This window comes from Desmodus rotundus, chromosome 3 (assembly GCF_022682495.2).
Source record: "Desmodus rotundus isolate HL8 chromosome 3, HLdesRot8A.1, whole genome shotgun sequence".
NCBI classification, from domain to species: Eukaryota; Metazoa; Chordata; class Mammalia; order Chiroptera; family Phyllostomidae; genus Desmodus; species Desmodus rotundus.
The window spans coordinates 68026460-68045800 of record NC_071389.1 but is presented as its reverse complement, the minus strand read 5'-3'; the positions used below and the strand labels follow the sequence as shown (position 1 = coordinate 68045800).

At 36.3% G+C, this 19341-nt stretch overlaps 1 protein-coding gene across 11 annotated transcripts in view; it reads left to right on the top strand.

Moving 5' to 3' along the window:
* Positions 1-19341, top strand: part of EVI5 (ecotropic viral integration site 5) — a 205230-nt gene that overhangs the window by 124796 nt on the left and 61093 nt on the right. For all 11 annotated transcript variants that reach the window (XM_045199567.3, XM_053920057.2, XM_053920054.2 and 8 more), the window contains 2 exons: positions 7301-7447; positions 13422-13517. In XM_045199567.3, coding sequence (XP_045055502.2) covers positions 7301-7447; positions 13422-13517 — 243 coding nt within the window. The remainder of the gene's footprint in view (positions 1-7300; positions 7448-13421; positions 13518-19341) is intronic.

Below are 19341 nucleotides of genomic sequence, written 5' to 3'. Positions count from 1 at the left end.
GGATTGGCAAGAAATTATCAAAGTTATGAAAGGCAAGGACCTACATCCAAGATTACTCTATCCAGCAAAGCTATTATTTAGAATGGAAGGGCATATAAAGTGCTTCCCAGATAAGGTCAAGTTAAAGGAGTTCATCATTCCCAAGCCCTTATTATATGGAATGTTAAAGGGACTTATCTAAGATAAAGAAAATAAAAAATATGAACACTAAAATGACAACAAACTCACAGCTATCAACAACTGAACCTTAAAAAACAAAAAAAAAACTAAGCAAACAACTAGAACAGGAACAGAATCCCAGAAATGGAGATCACATGGAGGGTTATCAGTAGGGAGAGGGTAGGGGGAATAGGTACAGGTAATAAGAAGCATAAATAGTAGGTACAAAATAGATGGGGAGGTTTAGAATAGTGTAGTGAATAGAGAAGCCAAAGAACTTATATGTACGACCCATGGACATGAACTAAGGGCGGGGGGATAATGCTGGTTAGAGGGGGGAGCGGGGCGAAGGGGAATAAAAGGGAGAAAAAAAATCAGACAACTCTAATAGCATAATCAGTAAAATATATTAAAAAGTTAAAAATATGTATAATTAAGAAAGAAAAAAGAAAGCAGGTGCAAATAAACACTTAGGAATAATGAAAGGGACATAAATACAGAGTGCGTCTACACTAGGTTTACAATTTTTCATATTGAAAACAATACAATAATAAATAATAATACAAGAATAAACTGTGTTTCACATACCAACAATAGTAAACCTCCTTTTGCCTCACCTATATAGATCCAGTGATAATATAGATACAGTAAAAAGAATCTCAGGACAACTTTAAGTGATAAATTTGAATTTTGAAAATTTAATTTATTTATTTTTATTCAGTTACAATTGTCTGCATTTTCTCCCCTTCCCTCCACCCCACCCCAGCCAGTCCCACCTCCCTCCCCTACCTCTACTCTCCTCCTTGATTTTGTCCTTGTGTTCTTTATAGTAGCTCCTATAAACCCCTCTCCCCACTATCCCCTCCCCACTCCCCTGTGGCTGTTGTTACAATGTTCTTAATTTCAATGTCTCTGGTTATATTTTGTTTTCTTTTTTCTTTTGTTGATTATGTTCCAGTTAAAGGTGAGATCATATGGTATTTGTCCCTCACCGCCTGGCTTATTTCACTTAGCATAATGCTCTCCAGTTCCATCCATGCTGTTGCAAAGGGTATAAGCTCCTTCTTTCTCTCTGCTGCGTAGAATTCCATTGTGTAAATGTACCATAATTTTTTGATCCACTCATTTGCTGATGGGCACTTAGGTTGCTTCCAGTACTTGGCTATTGTAAATTGTGCTGCTATGAACATTAGGCTGCATAGGTTCTTTTGGATTGGTGTTTCAGGGTTCTTAGGGTATAATCTCAGCACCGGAATTTGCTTTGTTATTTCTCTGAGCTAATTGGATCTGTGGAATTGTGTCTGTAATAAAACTTGGAAAATCTTGTGTCATTATTTCTCCAAATATTTCTTCTATTTCATACTGTCTTCTTTTGGGGTTTCAATTACACATGTGTTAGATTGCTTGATGTCTAGCAACTCTTGGATGTTCTGTTCTTCCCCCCATTATTTTGCTGTTTGTGTTTTAGTTCTTATTGATTGAAATAGTTCTGTTGACTTATCGTTAAGTTTACAGATTCTTTCCTCCACTTTGTGAGTTGATGAGCCATTGATGATGGCATTCTTCACATCAATTACGGTGTTTATCATTTCTAGCATTTCTGTTTGATTCTTATAGTTTTCATTTTTTTGCTGATATTATCTATATGATTTTTACCTGTTTTTCACCTTTTCCTTAGAGCCTCTAGTATATTAATCACTGTTATTTTAAATCTGTGTGAGATAATTTCAAAATCTGTCTCATACTGTCACAGGTGGGCACAGGTAACCAGGTTCTTGGTGATTGGGACAAAGAATTGAACCGAACACACAGAGTTTATAGCAGAGAACATGGGAGCAGACCAACTCTAAGTAGAGATTGACCCTTTGGGCTGGAGGGATTCTATTCTTATAGGGCGGATCCTTCCTGGCTAGTTTTGGCGGACTTTTATTGCACATGTGTTAGTAGTTGTATTACTTTAAAGCTACTGCTCATGTGGTCTCCCATGATTTTCCTTGATTGGCCACCAGAGAAGGGGTCGTGCAATGTTACTGAATGGACCCCCAGCTTTCTCCTGGGGTCCTTCTGTACTAGGTTCACCTTGCCTGCCACCAGGGAATTATAGCTCTCAATGCCAGAGATTGGTGAAAAGGAAAGGAATTATTTATTCAAAAGTTGTACAGACTTAAGAGTAATGACTTAATGTCTTCATTAAAATCCCAAAGTCCCTTAAAACACCCACAAACACACACAGTCCTTCCTTCTCCCCTTTGCCCAGTCTGGGGTACCATATCTCAGGAAAAGAAATAGAAGTCTGTGGCTCAGGTAGCCTCTGGTTCTTTCCAGTAATCTGTGCTCAGCTGGCAGGCTTCCCTTGGTCCCCAGCACCATCAGCTGTGTCACTGGGATCTCCAGTTCTTAATCCAAAACCACATTGTACCTTCTCATGGACCACCAGCAAGAGCGCTTTCACCCCTTTCCTTCCCGCAGTGTGTCTCCTTCATTCTTCCAAACTGCTAAGAGGGAGCTCTGCATCGCCACTACATCTTGCTTTTCGGCTTCCTAAGCTGCGTGACTAAGGGAGACCCAAAGCCGTGTGGTTCTTCCTGCCATGGCTGCCGTGCCTGGGTTTAATACCCAGCGCCAATCTTCCTCTGTAGCCCCATTTCCAACTCCTCCCACAATCGACTAACCCTGCCAGCATTCCCCTATTTTTCCAGCTTTTCTGGGCTGCCATAGTAATTCCGGGCAGGTGTGGCCACATGGCGTGGAACCAGTCATCTCCAAGCTCTCATACTGGCGCTGTAATCAGGGGGAGTTGCCTCCCAGTTACTTCATGGTTGAAGTCACTCCCATCTCCCTGGCTCAAAACATGGCCACAGCTATTTAACATAGCCACTGAAACTGGTCAAAAGTTATAGATATGTTAAGTGACCGTTCTAGAGGTTATTTGTAAAACTGTTGCTATGCAAAACAACTCTCATTGGCCCTGCTTCATGTGTCCCATTCCCCAGTTCAGACTTGTGGGGGTGAAGACCTCCCAGATTTTTAATATTTCCTGGACACCCTGAGTTCTGGACCCCTTACAAATCCTTCTTCAGTGGGCCCCCTGGCTGCACCCTCTTACAATATGTGAAACTGGTTCTGGTGATTGCTTTGTGTCTTGGTTGTGTTTAGTTTTTTTCTTACCTTGTCCTATGCTTTGTGATTTTTTTCTGTTGAAAACTGGATATCTTGTGTAGGACAGTAGACTAAAGTAAATAGTTTTTATGCCTGGGTATGTGCACACCTCTCCTTCTGCTAGGACTTTAAGGTGGGGGATTTGAGTTAATATAGTCAGGAGTTGAGCTGGGTTTGAGGTTTGTTGTTTCTGTGGTTACCCTCATTACACCACAGGCTTAAATTCCTCTAGCAATATCTTATTTTTAGATTGAGGGCTGGTTTGCCAAAGGGTTTGCTCACTATCTTTAGGTCTTCCCTTTGCACAGCACTTCAGAAAGGGTCGGCCTCCAGCAGTATTCTACTGTTACGTATTACAAGAAGTTGGCAGGCGGCTCAGGAAACACCTCTGCCCTATTGTTCTCATAAAGCCTCATTCTGAGGCTATACTGTCCCTGGATCTGAGTATTTGGCTTTCTTGGTTCTCCTGCCTTATACCAGCTATAGTGCTAGGCCCAAAATACAGTCCTGCCCCTTACTCAGATACAAAGGTTTCTGTAGTGCCCCAAGGAGATTAGTGTTTCAAGCAGATTAAACCTTTTATTACCTAGAGTAGGCCAGCAAGAGTCAGTGCCCCTCCTGTATTGGCTGCTATTCCCCTCCTTCATGCCTGTACCATTGGCCTTTCTTTCTCAAGACTCTCATCAATCTTTTTGTTGTGTATCTGTTTGGGTCCATGGAGAAGAAGTTTGTGAACTCTGCTGCCACACTGGGCTCCTCACTCTCTAGCCAGACCACACTAGGCCTCTACCTATTTGATATTTATTCTAGCTGAATTATGCTCAATAGCTTCTGACTGCTTCTACCCTTGTCTCTCCTTAAATTTGGGGCTAGTCCTCTGACCTCACCTCTCTGGGTTCAACAAAAGTCACACATTTAGAGTTTGACTGAGTTTTCTTCTTCTTTTTTAATTGAAAGAGTGGGTGCAATGCTGTTTCTGACTGTCTACGTCCCTGACCAGAAATCAAAAGTCTTTATGATGATATATTTGAAATTATTTTATTTTGTAATTTTCATCTTCCTTTTTCTGCTTTTTCCTCCTTTATTGCTTTTTATTGGCTTAATTTAGCTTCTCTTCCTACCAGTTTGACTTTCATAAGCTTTTTCTCCATTAGTGTTTATTACTTGAAAAAAATTGAAAATGCTTACTTACCTGATTGAACAAAGTCTAAAGTTAGTAATTATCTCCATCTTCCTTCCAAACTGTATTAAGGGCATTACACAAACCTCATGTGCTCTTCTTCCATCTCGTAATCTTACATCTTGTGTTACTGCACATCATTTTTGTGCATCCAGATGACTAGATGTTATTGTTGTTTTATGGAGTCAGTGCTCATTTAGACTTGTCTACCTATTTGACAATTTTTTGCTCTCTACTCTTACTCTTATTTAAGTTTCTTTCCAGTTTGAATTGAGTCTTATAAACTCTTACTTTCTGAAAATAAATGCTTTCTCTCATTCTTGTATAATAGTTTAGCTGAGTATACCATTATAGGATGAAATTTATTTTTTTAAGCAGTACATGTTTTTTTCTGTTGATATGTCTGCCACTTTCATATTTGACTTTCCCCCTTCACAGATACTCAGATTTTACCTTGATTTACCTCTTCTTTTCTTTAGAATTCTAAGTTTTGTTACATTGTATCTTGGTAAGGATTTATTTGTCCTCTTTAAGACTAGTTGTGATTCCTGAACTTCATGTGAATTTATACATGTCTTTTTTTTCAATTATAAAAAATTCTCTACTATTATCATCTCTTAGACCAGTGATTTTCAACTAGTGTGCCACAGAATTTTGAAAATATGCAATACCTGATTATTTAGTCAGACACTGGCCTCCTTCCCCTTAGATTGCCAAATAAAAAAAAGGGCAATGGCCAACACAATAAAGCTGCCCAGTGGAAATGAATCACAGTTATACCTATTTTTTGTCAGATCCCCCAAAAATATAAAATAATTTTTGGTGCGCTGCAGAATTTTAGTAATTATTTTATGTGCCATGAGATGAGAAAGGTTGAAAGGTGCTGTCTTGGGTCTTGGACCATCATCTCTCACTGCCTTTTTTTTATATTTTATCTTACAACTCTTATAGGCAGGTTTTTTTACTTTCTTATGCTCTTTTCTATGTCTCTGGACTTCTTCTGGGACACTAATTGTTTCTTCAATGTATTTAATTTATTTAATCCTTTAATTGAATTTTTAATATCAGTGGCTATATTAATTTTAGAAATTGTATTTGGTTATTTTTTTAATTTGCCGAATTTTCTTGAGAGTGACCTATGCTTTGCTTATGTTTGCTTACTCTTTTTATTCTAGTAATAGTAAATATAAATTATATTATATATAAAGTCCTTCTGATTTTATCTAGAGTTCTTAAAAGTCTGTAGTCCTCTCTTTTTATCTATTACTTTTCATTTGAAGGCAATATTTGGGTTTTGTTTATGTGTGTTTTGTAATTTTGGATCATGGAACTTTAATTGGGGTTCAGGGAAGAGTTTTACCTGTGGGAATTCTTTGGAGCTTATATCAAAGGTATGTCCCTCTGAAGTGTAGTCATTTGTTTTAATGGTAGAAGGGAAGACAGTAGAAAGAGGTTGTGGAACATTTTCAATACAATACTAAGAAGTTTATAAATAATTTTGTAGATAGTATTCATTGAAATGAGAAAGAAGAGAGTAATATAGAGGATGGTCTTAGAAAGGAGGAATTTCTTCTGTGAGTCAAAAAGATAAATAGAAATGAAGATGAAGAAACCTAGAAGTGGGAGAAAGTTTTGGAGCTTATATCTATTAGGTGATCCATATTTTTCATTAAAACTGGAGGCAGGGTCCTTTTCAGAGAGTGACGTAGAATAGGTATAATGATAGCAACAACCGTGCATTTATTGAGTATCTTAAATTTCAGGCATTGTGTGAGACTCCTTTCATAAACCTTTCTCATATAATTCTCCCAACACAACCTTGAAAGGCAAGTGGTAAATCTGTGCTTATACCAGTGTGCTGAAATTTGATGGGATTAGATAACTTGACCAAGGTTGAAGAACTGTTAGATGAGGAGCCAGATTTTACTTGTCTTTGGTTATGAAAATTCCTACTGTTTCTTTCAGACCCCTGCTAGAATAATTTGGGGTTGAGAAAATTCAGGCTGGGTCAAGCCTGATTGGAAAAACTAGCTCAAGACAGTTGATTGAGGTCTGTGTGTGTGTGTTAGCATGTCCTATAATTATAATACTTAAGCAGCTAGTGTTTATTGAGTTCTTATTCTATGTTAAACCTATTACATATACTATCTCATTTAATCCTGAAGACAACCAAATGAGAAATAGGTAGTATTTTTATATACATTTTTCAAATAAGGCAGTAGAGACTCAGAGATATTAACTAGTTTGCTTTGTTACCAGATCATAAGCCAGAATTCAGAATCAGTTTATGTTCCATAAAAACCGACTGTGCTGTGTGTGGAGAAATGGAGGCATGTGCGTGACACCTGCCATGACATCAGGTTCACAGTCCAGCACATGATGATCGTGCCTTCAGTCAGTCTGTGCTTCCTTCTGAGAACTGGAAAGAGGAGCTAAACTCATCCTCTTCCTGCTAAATAGGCAACTTCATACAATGTTGCCTGTGTCAGAAATTAATACCTTCAGGTTCTGTGTAAAAATCCTTATAGTTTATAGGTACTTATTGTATAAATGATGAAGTGACCTATCATGACAGTTTCTAATATGGACCTTATGTTTTCTTTTAGATGATTTGATTTTTAAAGCAGTTTTAGAAATCCTTTTTTAAAAGTTTTTAAGTATTTGTTGAATAAAGTTGATCTATAACTAATAATAACAACATTTTAAAATAATGTGTAAGCATGAAATGGGAAGGTAGAAATTTGTAAGTTTTTTCAGGTGTTTTTTCTATATAATCTGAGTATTTACACTTTTTATTATTAGAACCAGATCAATAGTAACCATCTTCGAAGAGCAGAACAAGAAGTGATCAGTCTACAGGAGAAGGTGCAGTATCTTTCTGCGCAGAACAAAGGTCTACTTACTCAGTTAAGTGAAGCAAAGCGCAAACAAGCAGAGATTGAATGCAAGGTAAGTATATCAACTAGCTAGTTTGTTTTTGTCAATGTAAAAATGCCTTTTCTTGTTCTGTCTCAGCATTGATTACATTATCTTAAAACCAAGTAAAGCCATAAGAAGGTAGTTTAGTTTCCTACTTTTTCTGAACTTGGTTTGGTAGTTGCTTTTAGACTAGGTTAGCAGATCTTGCTCTGGAGTGGATTTCACTAGAAAACCTCATTTTCAACCACATGCCAGTGCATGAAATTAAGTTAACTAAGGGGTTCAAATAGTATCTCTTTACAAGTTTTTTTTACCTGTAGCTCTTTAAAACCAAAGCATTTAAGATCTCAACTGAAAAGACAGGGAATTTAGAGAGGTTAAGGCAACTCTGCGTTGATAGGTGCCTTATTAGTGAGCAGTGAATACTGACATGTTTTCTAGATAGAGTGGAGAGCAAAGGAGTTTGTTGTGTGTTCCAATGGATTGGGGAAATTGTCTACATTTCTCTTTATTATTTTAATCAGCATTTCTATTTTCTGTGAAGTGTTTGAGTTCATAAAGCATGAAAGTATTTGAATGCAAGTACATTTTTTCCTGAAATAAATAGACAGTATAGCAGTGGGAACAGAGGGGTTGGGGAGTGGAGTGGGAGGAGAGAGAGAGAGAGTGTGTGTGTGTGTGTGTGTGTGTGTGTGTGTGAAATAACTAAAGAGGTGACTGTGGTCTGAGCATTAGAATGGATTACTGAGGACGAGTTACAGGATTTTAAAAATAAACTAGACATCCATCTTCCATGGTGAGATAGTAGGAATGATGTCCTTTAAAGATTCCAGCCCTATTATTCTATGATAAGAAATGAGACTTTAATGGCACATATAAAGCTGTAATTCCATCAACTTGTTCTGGTGTCATTAAAAACCAAGAGTGAAGCTTGAGTGGTTTATCAGTGTCACTGAAATCCAGAGATGAAATTACATCCTAATTAATATGCATGACTGTTATAATTTACACTGACAGAAATCTGTAAGCAGTACTGAAATTTGTACTAATTTAAGAGTAGGCCCTCTTGAAGGATATGACTATACTAATTTAGAAATAAAATGATGTGGCGCTGGCTGGTGTGGCTCACAGGGTTGGGTGTTGTTCCACAAACTGAAAGGTCGCTGGTTTGATTCCCAGTCAGCTCACAAGCCTGGGTTTCGGGCCAGGTCCCTGGTTGGGGCTGTGCAAAAGGCAGCCGATCGATGTTTCTCTCGCACATAGATGTTTATCTCACTCGTCTCCCTCCCTCCCCTCTCTCTAGGGATAAATAAATAAAATCTTAAACAAACAAATAAAATGATGTGACACGATGTTATATCAATTTGATTTGTTATACTAATGTCCGATTAAAGCTTAGGATGCTATATTGCCTGTGCTGACTTATTTTTAATAAAGAACAAAATTTAATCTTTTTCATTATTGGTGTAAGCTTTCCTTAAAACGTGTTGATAACATTGTTACTGGATTTAGTATTGCTCCTCAAATGCCTTACTGCCTCAGTAAAGTATTCTTTGGAAATAAATATTTGGGGAAGTTGCTAATGAAAATAATTATTTTCTTTGAATTTATCTGAGCAATGGGCTCAGATTCAGAATTTTAGAGAATTTTAAGAACTGTTTTGAGATTTTTAAAAAAGCTTAATTGCCATTGATGCCTCTGTGAAGTATATTACAGATCTGACTCTGGCTTCTCCCCTGTGTTTAACTTTATATTGATTTATTAAATCTTTTATACTGCCTTTTGCAGATTTCAAAAATGACCAGTGTGTTGTCACTCTAGCTCCTAGTACATTCTGATAAAGTGTATGTGTTTTACCTGGTTTTGTTGGAACAATTTAGAAACAAACCTAACTTTCAGGGAAGCCAGTCCTTCAATTATATAAATCTGACTAATTTTCATTTAGTTTTATGTGATTATAGCTTATTATTTGTTGATAAGCAATCATGAAAGTTCATTTTATTTTTCATTTATTTAAAATGTCAGGATACTTTTTAATATTAATGTTATTTTTCTTCTGTAACTGAATTTGAACATTCCCACTTGAAGATGAAATACTGCAAGTCTATGATCCCCAATATGAAAACCCCAAACACTATAAACTCAAAAGGTTTTTCTCATAAATTTTAGAAAAATTCATTTGGAAGCAAGACCTGATTTGAATTGAAATAGGGTCACTTATCATTTGTAAATACCTCAGTTGGTGTGGGCACTTATACTTTACTGCTTCATTGTGTTGAGCGTTGAGCATTTTGTTTTGTTATGGATGCTGCCTCAGATCCCGCTGGGTAAGACTAATGTATGGTCTTATCCCCATATGACTTTTCTAAACATCTAAAAATCTGAAATTTCATTACACACCTGGTTCCCAAGATTTCAGTAATGAGACTATGGAATTTTCTATATAAATCAAAAATTGAAGATTATAGGAAGATTTTAGATTCTCTAGTTCTACATGTAGATTCTCTACATGTCTACATGTAGGCATAGATATATAAACATACATGAGAAAATGTATGTTAATTTATATACAAACTTGTAAAATTGTGTAATAAATAATGTTAAATGAGGAGAGTGAATCAAGGTATTTTACTATGATTATAATACTAGTATCATAACATCCTTGTTCCCTTCTACCTCATTCTCCTCCTGCCCTTACCATGTACCTCTTATTTTATTTTATTTTTTTCAGGTAATGCTTTTATTATTTTTTGATAAGTCCTTTTAGAGTTTCTTTTAGGCAAATACAACTGAAAGTACATAATTTTTCTTCTCACTTTTTTACATGAATGTTGGCATACCGTGTCTGTTTCTTGCTTTTTTTTTTTTTTGTCATGTGTTTTGTAGAGCTTTAAATAGTCATTGAAGAGTCTTCTCATTAGTTTCCAAGGTACATTGTTTTCCATTTCATGGATGTACCGTAGTATACTTAATTAGGCCCTTATTGATGGGCATGAGGGTTGTTCCCAGTGTTTTACAGGCCCTGGGTGGGGGGAATACAGTAGTGAAAAAGGTGGACATAGTGTTTGTGAGATAATAAGTAAAAATAGATAAGATCATTACTAATGATATACCTCGGACTGGGGATTAAGGGGCAGTGGTAATTAAGATCCAGTGCTGGAAGGCGGTATCAGAGTTGGGACCTAAAGAGTAGGAAAGAATCAACCTTAATGAAGAGCCAGGGGCAGATCCCTGCATGCAAAGGGTCACAGCATTTTAACATTTATTAGGGGATGTTGCTTATAGCAATGACTGCAATTTTTAAAAGAACCACATGCCACTGTATGTGGAAATGGGTTTGGGGTAGGGTTGGAGAGAGATTTGACATGAGATGATCAGGTAATAAGAGTGTAGGATATTGGTGCTAGCTTGGGCTCAGATATTGGCAGTTAAACTAAAGAGAACTACATCAATTGAAAATCTACTTGGTGATTAGACAGATTGGAAAGGGGGGAGATTAGGGAAAATTGATACCTAAATTTCTGTTTTTATACCTGACTGATATATTTTTATACAGGTTAACTAAAATCAGTAGAGTATAAATGTATCAGTTATCTATTGGTATTTAACAAATTACCTCTAAAACTTAGTGGCTTGAAATGGCAATAAGCACCAATACCCTAGAGGTTCTCTGGGTCAGAAATTCAGGGGCAACTCAGCTAAGTGGTTGTGGTTTAGTCTGTCATGAGGCTGCAGCCATCTGGTTACCTGAAGTGAGAAGAGAAGGATTTTTAGGTGGCTCACTCACATCACTGAGAGAGAGAGCTGGCTGGGGGATAGATCACTGTCCTCAAGGGGCTTTCTCTTAGTAAAGGATGTAAGCAAGTAACACACAATGGCAGTTTAGTATGAATAGTGCTATGATTGGGGATAGTCCTATGACATAGGGTGCTATAATGGGACTTTAGTGTAGGAGTCATGGTTCAGGGAGGGTCAACCAAGGAATGATTAAGCTGAGACCTTAAGGGTATGTAGGAATTAGTTCAAGGAAAGGCAACAGAGTTCACTAGGGAAAGGTAATAGCATGTGTGAAGAACAGAAGTGAAAAAGAACAACATGTTGGTCGAACGAAGAAAAGTTTACCCTAGCTGGAGAGGGGGTGAGGAATAGTGGTAAGATATGAAGGTAGAGCAGTAAAGGGGGAGCCCAATCATATAGTTTTGGATACCCGTATAAGGACCTGAAATATTATCTCAAGATCAGTGGAGTACCATTAAAGTGTTTAAAGTAAGGGGGTGACAAGACCAGATTTGAATTTCATTAAACATAGATGCTGGTGTGCTGGAGCCAACTAGGCAAGTTTACAAGAACCAATTGTTAAATTTTTGAGAATTTTGTGACACACTTGTTAAACAGCCATATTACAACTTATTTAATGTAATTAAATTATGGTAGAACAAAGGTAATAAACACTCAAACATCATCTCCTAATTATTTTTTATTTTCCTGTTACCTGTGCTTTTGAGGTTATTTATACCTGTTGTAGCTGTATGGTGGAAATACCACACAATAGTTTGCTACTGCACATTTCTTCCCAACTCTGCGTTTCAGTCATGTTATGTTGGCAGCTTGACAGGAGCCATAGTGAAAGTATTTACACCAGATAAATTGGCAAACTATGTATCAGGGCTTGATTTATTGTTTTGTTGATTACCTAAACCAGGAGTTAGCAAACTGTAGCCCATGGCCCAAATCTGTCTGGCTGCCTGTTTATAGCAGTTTATATTAAAATATATAATACACTTATGCATAAAGACATGTACACACACAGATACATGCACATGCACGTGAGCGTACACACACACACACAGACGTCTCTGGGAGCTGGTAAACGTCAGCATAGCATTGGGTACAGAGACTACATGTTTTGGCCACATGCAAATTTACAAAATATTTAAAGCAATGTTTGCTTGAAGTAAAGTACCAATATCATATCTGAGATACAAAAATAAATATAAATTTTCAAAGATTTTATTTATTTATTTTTAAAGAGAGGGAAAGGGAGGGAGAAAGAGAAAGAGAGAAATATCAGTCACTTGCTTCTTGCATGCCCCCAGCCAGGGACCTAGCTCACAACCCAGACATGTGCCCTGACTGGGAATCGAACCCATGGCCTTTCAGTTTGTGGAATGATGCCCAGCCCACTGAGCCACACCAGTCAGGACAATATAAATTTTTATTTAAAAGCTTAATTATTACACTTTTATTAAATTTAGTATTTTTTAAAATTATGTTATTATAATATTGTCAATATTATATGATAACCATGCTACAGTTTGGATACTAAGTGATTGATAAATTTCAACTGAAGTTAATGGGGGAGCAAAATATTTTTGCATACCCTTTTCCTCCACCATATTTCCTTGTTATTTCTGGATTACTGTTATTTCTCATAGATATTGTAGAATATGGTTTTAGAGTTTTTCCTTTGTGAAATTTTAAGGTGGTAGGGTAAATATTATGCAGAATTGTGACATAATCTAATATTATTCTTTGTAGTACAGTGTAAATGTTCATTATCATTTATTGCTTCAGAAAGAATATAATTTTAAAATATTATCTAGCTAACATACTCTGTTAGTATCCATATTCTCCATTAGTCTGTTGTCTTAGTTACTTAAGTGTTTGAAAGTTTTCCATAATTGTTCTTTCATGGAAACTTAACTTTCACAGTCAACAGTAATTTTAATACTTTTAATTAAGTTAATTTTCAATTTAAAGATCTTGAGCAATATTTGCTTATATGAATAGTATTTCTTAATATTTAAAGATGGAAAGCTACTCTATATATTCTTCATTTCATATCAAGTTTAATAAATAATGGCTTTTTCTCATTTAATCATGGGCTTATTTGTTATTTTTTAAATTTTGAGATAAATGACATTGTTTATGTTTTATTATTAGTGTATTATTAGTTTGGTTTACTATACAGTTTATTACTGGTTTGTTTTGTTCGCTCCCCTAGAACAAGGAAGAAGTGATGGCTGTGAGACTCCGGGAAGCAGACAGCATAGCTGCTGTGGCTGAGCTACAGCAGCACATTGCTGAGCTTGAAATCCAGGTACCGTATGAAAATAATAAAGTACACATAAAAAGAATGCAATCGTTTTCTGTTCCCTCTGCATCAAAACAGCAACTTACATCTTCATTCAAAAAGTGGTTGTGATTCTGTTTTTAACACTTACTCATTTCCAAGTCCATGTTTTTTTATTGTGGTAAAGTACACATAACAGGACATTCAGTGAATTCACACTGTTGTGCAACCAGTCTCCGGAACTCTTTTCAGCTTGCCAAATTTAAACTCTACATAAGCGGTGTCAAACTCATTTTCACCGGGAGCCACATCAGCCTCTTGGTTGCCTTCAAAGGGCCGAATGTAATTTCAACTCCTTAACAGTTAAGGAGTAGTTACATTTATATAGTCCTAAAATTATTTTGGCCCTATGAAGGCAACCGCAAGGCTGAAGTGGCCGCCGGTGAAAATGAGTTTGACACCCCTGCAGTTTATACCCATTAAACAGCTCCCTGTTTTCCTCTTCCCCCAACTCATGGAAAATACCCATTTTACTTTCTGCCTCTCAATTTGACTACTTTGGGTACCACATATAAGTAAGATCATTCAGTGTTTATCTTTTTGCGACTGGCTTATTCACTTAGCATAATTTCATTAAGATTTGTCCATGTTTGTAATATGTGTCAGAATTCCCTTCCTTTTTAAGGCTGAGTAATATTCCATTGTATGTGTGTACCACATTTTGTTTACCTCTTTATCCATTGATGAATACTTGGGTCGCTTCCACCTTTTGGCTGTTGTCAGTAATACTGCTGTGAACATGGTGTACAACCATGTTTGAGCCCCTGCTTTCATTTCTTTGGGGTACATACCTGTAAGTGGAATTGTTGGATCATGTGGCAATTCTATATTTAATTTTTTTTTTGAGAAATTGCTATACTCTTTTTCACAGCAGCTACATCATCTTTCATTCCCACCAGAAATACACAAGGGTCTCAGTTTCTTCACATCCTCACCAATACTAACTAATTTTGTTTCATTTTTTAAATAACAGCCATCCTAATGGGTTTAACTAGTATCTCATTGTGGTTTTATTTTGCATTTCCCTAATGATTAGTGATATTGAGCATCTTTTCATGTGCTTATTTGCCTTTTGTATAGCTTCTTTAGAGAAATGTCTATTCAAGTCTTTGCCCTTTTTTTTTTAGATTTATTTATTTTTAGAGAGGGCAAGAGAGGGAGAAAGAGAGGGACAGAAATGTCAGTGTGTGGTTGCCTCTCTTGCGCTTCCTACTGGGGACCTGGCCTGCAATGCAGGCATGTGCCCTGACTGGGTATTGAACCCGTGACCTTTGGTTTGAGGGACAGTACTCCAACCAACTGAGCCACACCAGCCAGGGCTCAGACACATGGTTTACAAACATTTTCTCCTATTTCATGGGTTACCTTTTTGCTCTGTTATTTCCCTTTGATGTACAAAAGTTTTTATTTTTTTGAAGTCCTACTTACATATTTTTTCTTTTGTTGCCTGTGCTCCAAGTCCATTTTTAATGATAATTTATCACATTTCTACATTTTCAAGGCTATTTTCAAAAGAAAATTCAAAGCTTTAAAAACAAACATGTCTTCAATGAATGCATAAATAAGTGGAAAAACAAAGTGATGTCTTTCTTTCCCTCCCTCTCTCCTTCCCTCTGTCTCTAAAATCAATAAATTTTTAAAAAGAGGTTCTAAAAATAAACACTTTGTCACTTATGTCCTACTACTTATTGTACAATATAAGGTGCGTTTCCAATGTAGGCAAAGTATTATGTTTAAAATCTTATTTCTTTCACAGTTTTTTATTATGTTCTGTTCCAAGCTACAAATACAGTTTTTTCCTCACCTGAAAAATCCTTTTGTCCTTAAGTTTCAATTCAAAATTCAGTTAATTTCTAAGACTTACTTATTATGTTATAACTCTCTCTTTTTAAAAAGATTTTATTTATTTATTTTTAGAGAGAGGAAAAGGGAGGGAGGAAGAAAGGGAGAGAAACATCAATGTGTGGTTGACTCTCATGTGACCCTACCAGGGACCTGGCCCACAACCAAGGCATGTGCCCTGACTGGGAATTGAACTGGTGACTTTTTGGTTTGCAGCCTGCGCTCAATCCACTGACCCACACCAACCAGGGCATAATCTCTCTTTCAATGTGGGTCAAAAGTAATCACAACACATTATGATTTGTGTGAGTTTATAAAAAGGTATCCTTTATGTTCTGTTGATAATATTCCCCATAAAATATCACGTATTCAGAAAAATTTAGAACATGCGCAATATATTTGTAATCAGCTATTTAAATCCTGCTATTATGTGCAATTCTAATTTAATCTGTACTATTCTAACATCAATAAAATTATAAAATTTTGCCACATTTCCATATATATTAGTCACAAAGTATCAAGATTTAAACCACTATTTTTGTTTATTCTGAAATACTTATTAAAAAGAAAAACTTGGTATGATACATGTTTTGTTCAAAATGGAATATTGCTTGTCATTTTTGAAAAATAGGACAATGATACATGAAATTTTTATTACAAATAGCAGTATGTTAGCATCAAACGGCACTTAAGTGACCACTGGAATCCTAACTGCCGAACTCATTGATGTTTTATCTTGCTTAAACTTAACCTCTTTTGTCCCTCTTGAGCTCTCATACTCTTTGCACTCTCTGTTCCCTTAGCATTCCTAACACTACTCACTTTTGACTTTCTTCAGTCTTTTTAACTGTTGTTTTCAGTTTTTTCTGTTAGTCGTGAATCTTTGTATTCTTCTGAGAGTGTGAATTTTGGGTTTTTTAAAAACAGTATTCAAATGAAGAGTCTCACTTACATGGCTTCAGGAGCCATCTTCACAAGTGAATCCTACTATGTGCCCAGCCCTAGCATGTTTTCCCTAATCAGTAATTTATACACTTTAAAAAAAAATTATTAACTGTATACAGAGAAGTTTGTAAATGAAGCAAAATCATAGTATATCTTTAAAAATGTTACCCAGCCCTGGCTGGTGTGTCTCAGTGGATTGAGCACCGGCCTGCGAACCAAAAGATTGCCGGTTCAATTCCCAGTCAGGGAACATGCCTGGGTTGCAGGCCAGGTATCCAACAAGGGGCGCATGAGAGGCAACTGCACATTGATGTTTCTCTCCTTCTCTTTCTCCATCCCTCCCCCTCTCTAAAAAAATAAAATAAAATCTTTAAAAAATATGTTACCCATATGGCCACTATAGAGAATATTGCCTATACCCCCAAAATCCACCCAGTCTCACCCTATTCCCTTATCCTGAATTTTATGATAATCCTAAAATTTGTGGTGATTACCATCAAACTCTATAGTTGTTTCATCTTTGTGTGCATCTCTGATCCATGGTTTAGTTTTCCCTGTTTCTGAATTTTGTATAGTCATATTGAATATTTTCATATTTTGTCTCTTCTTTCTTTGTTCTACATTATTTTAGTAAGAGTAATCATTTTTATTGTTGTACATCTTCCATTTTATGAATACATCACAATGTATTTATCCATTCTAATGTTAGTGGCCATTTGGGAATTTCCAGACCAGGAGGACCATTATGAGCAATGCTGTGATTATGAGCAAGCCTGTACACTTTACTGCGCACCTGTACACAAGTCCCTCCAGCGTGTGTGCCAAGGTGTGGAATGGCTGGGTCAGAGAGCATGCAAATCTTCAGCTGTATTTTCCAAAGTGCACCAGATTAAACTCCCAACAGCAGCGTATGAAAGTTCTTGTTCCACATCCTCCCCCAACACTTGGTAGTGTTGTTTTGATTTCTGCCAGTCTGGAGGGTATGCAGTGATATTTCTTCGTAGTTTTAATTTCCATTGGCCTGATACTAATGGGTTTGGCCATTTGGATTTCCTCTTTTGTGAAGTGCCTGTTAAAGTCTTTTGCGTATATTTTTCTGTTGGGTTGTCTTTTTTTATGGATGAGTTCTTTATATGTTGATGTTATGTTTTGCAGATTTCTACTCTCACTCTCTGACTTGCCTTTGTTGTTTCTTTTTAATATATGGTATCTTGATGAATAGATCAATATTTTTATTGGACAGTAGACAGCTCCATATGGAAATTGTACAGACACTTTAAATTCACCATGTTTACAATCAAATGTGTTCCTATTTCAACCAGATTTTTTTCTTCTTTTATATCTCATGTCTTAATCAGTGGTATCATGAATTACTGAATTATTCAGAGTAGTCGGAATTTCACTTATGCTTTTCTGACCCTGGGCCATATATACCAGGGCCATTATGTAGCATGTGCAAATTTTCAACTTTACCTGGCAGTACCCAAATATCTTGCCAAGTGCTTGTGCTAGCTAACATTTCCACCAGCATTTTACCTCCTCACCCACTGGTGTAGATTTGCCTTCAAATTCTTAATAACTCATACAGATTAAAGTCCAGCTCTTCATCTTTGAAAGGGAAAAATCCTGAGTAAATCTGAAACTAAATCAAAGGTAATTTTAATTATTTCAAAGACATTTCAAAAATCTTTCTTATCCTTTCGTAGATTCCCCACTTCTTCCTCCCCCTTAATTCTTCTGTCGCCAGCAACTGTCTGGTAACTTCCTATCCAGGTTCCTTTTCTACAGCCTCAGCTCTTCCACAGAGCTACCAGAGTTGTCTTTGCAAATCATAAAAACTTTTACTGACTGCCTTTTACCTATAAAATCACATCAAAGCTCCTTAGCATAAAATACTTATCTTTTCTTTATTGCTCAAACCTGCATTTCTAACTTCATCTGTCAACATTACCTCCCCATCCTTCCTCTCCACCTCCTACACACATACATTCTCTTTTCAAAATCTGCACGTTCTCTCGAAATTCTGTACCATTCTACACACTGCTCTGCCTTCATAAATTGCTGTGTTTTTCTGTATCTCCTAGTCCCCTGCTTTTGAAGTATTTCTGGCTAAATTCTACTTGGCTAGCTTACCATTAATACTTAGTAATGTGTTTTCAGTAAACATCTTAATGATTCACTTTTACTCATTTATTTGCTTACTACATTCAGATTAAGATCCATAAATAGATCTTTTGTTAAAACCTGAAACTCCTTTTTCAATTCTAAGAATAATGAATGCATTTTAGATTATTCCAAGTAAAGGAAATAGATCAGCTTTCAAGTTCCACTAGGGGGAGAACTCAACTCAGTCAAACATTTTTACACTTCAAATCTCTTCAGAGCAACCCTTTCAATTACTGTTACTCTCTTGTGAGTAAAATGTTTCAAACTCTTCATTTAATAAAATATTACATAATCTGTTCTTTGGTATAATAAAGACTGCTTTTAAATGTAGTTATGAAAATTATACTTTTGCAAATGTCATGTTTAGATGAGGAAATACATTAGATGAAGAAATACTCATTTTTATCAACACTGTAGCATTATGTAGCAGATATACTTATGAGAATGAGTTTTATTAAATTTGGTTTAAAAGATTCTTTAGTCAACTTGCCACTTTCTGATTTAAAGTCCAAAGTCTCCCCGACGTGGTTGTTCTGATATAACTACATCTGCCGTATACTCTACACCTTCGTGACCGCGCTTTGCCCCCGTCTTGGGGAGCTGTTTCGTATAGGGTCTCACAGTGCCTGTCCTACGTGCAGCCGCTTTCAGATTTCGGCCATTTTCCTAGAACTGTTTGTCAAGGTCATCACCCAAGTTTTTTCCTTCTGAAACAGAATGACAATTATTGATAGATTTTAGTCACTATTATTCTATAGTGCTTATTCGGGTTGAACTCCAAGGTTCCAATTTTGTTACAATTCAGAGTTACTATTATGAAGTTTAAGTACTGTATAAT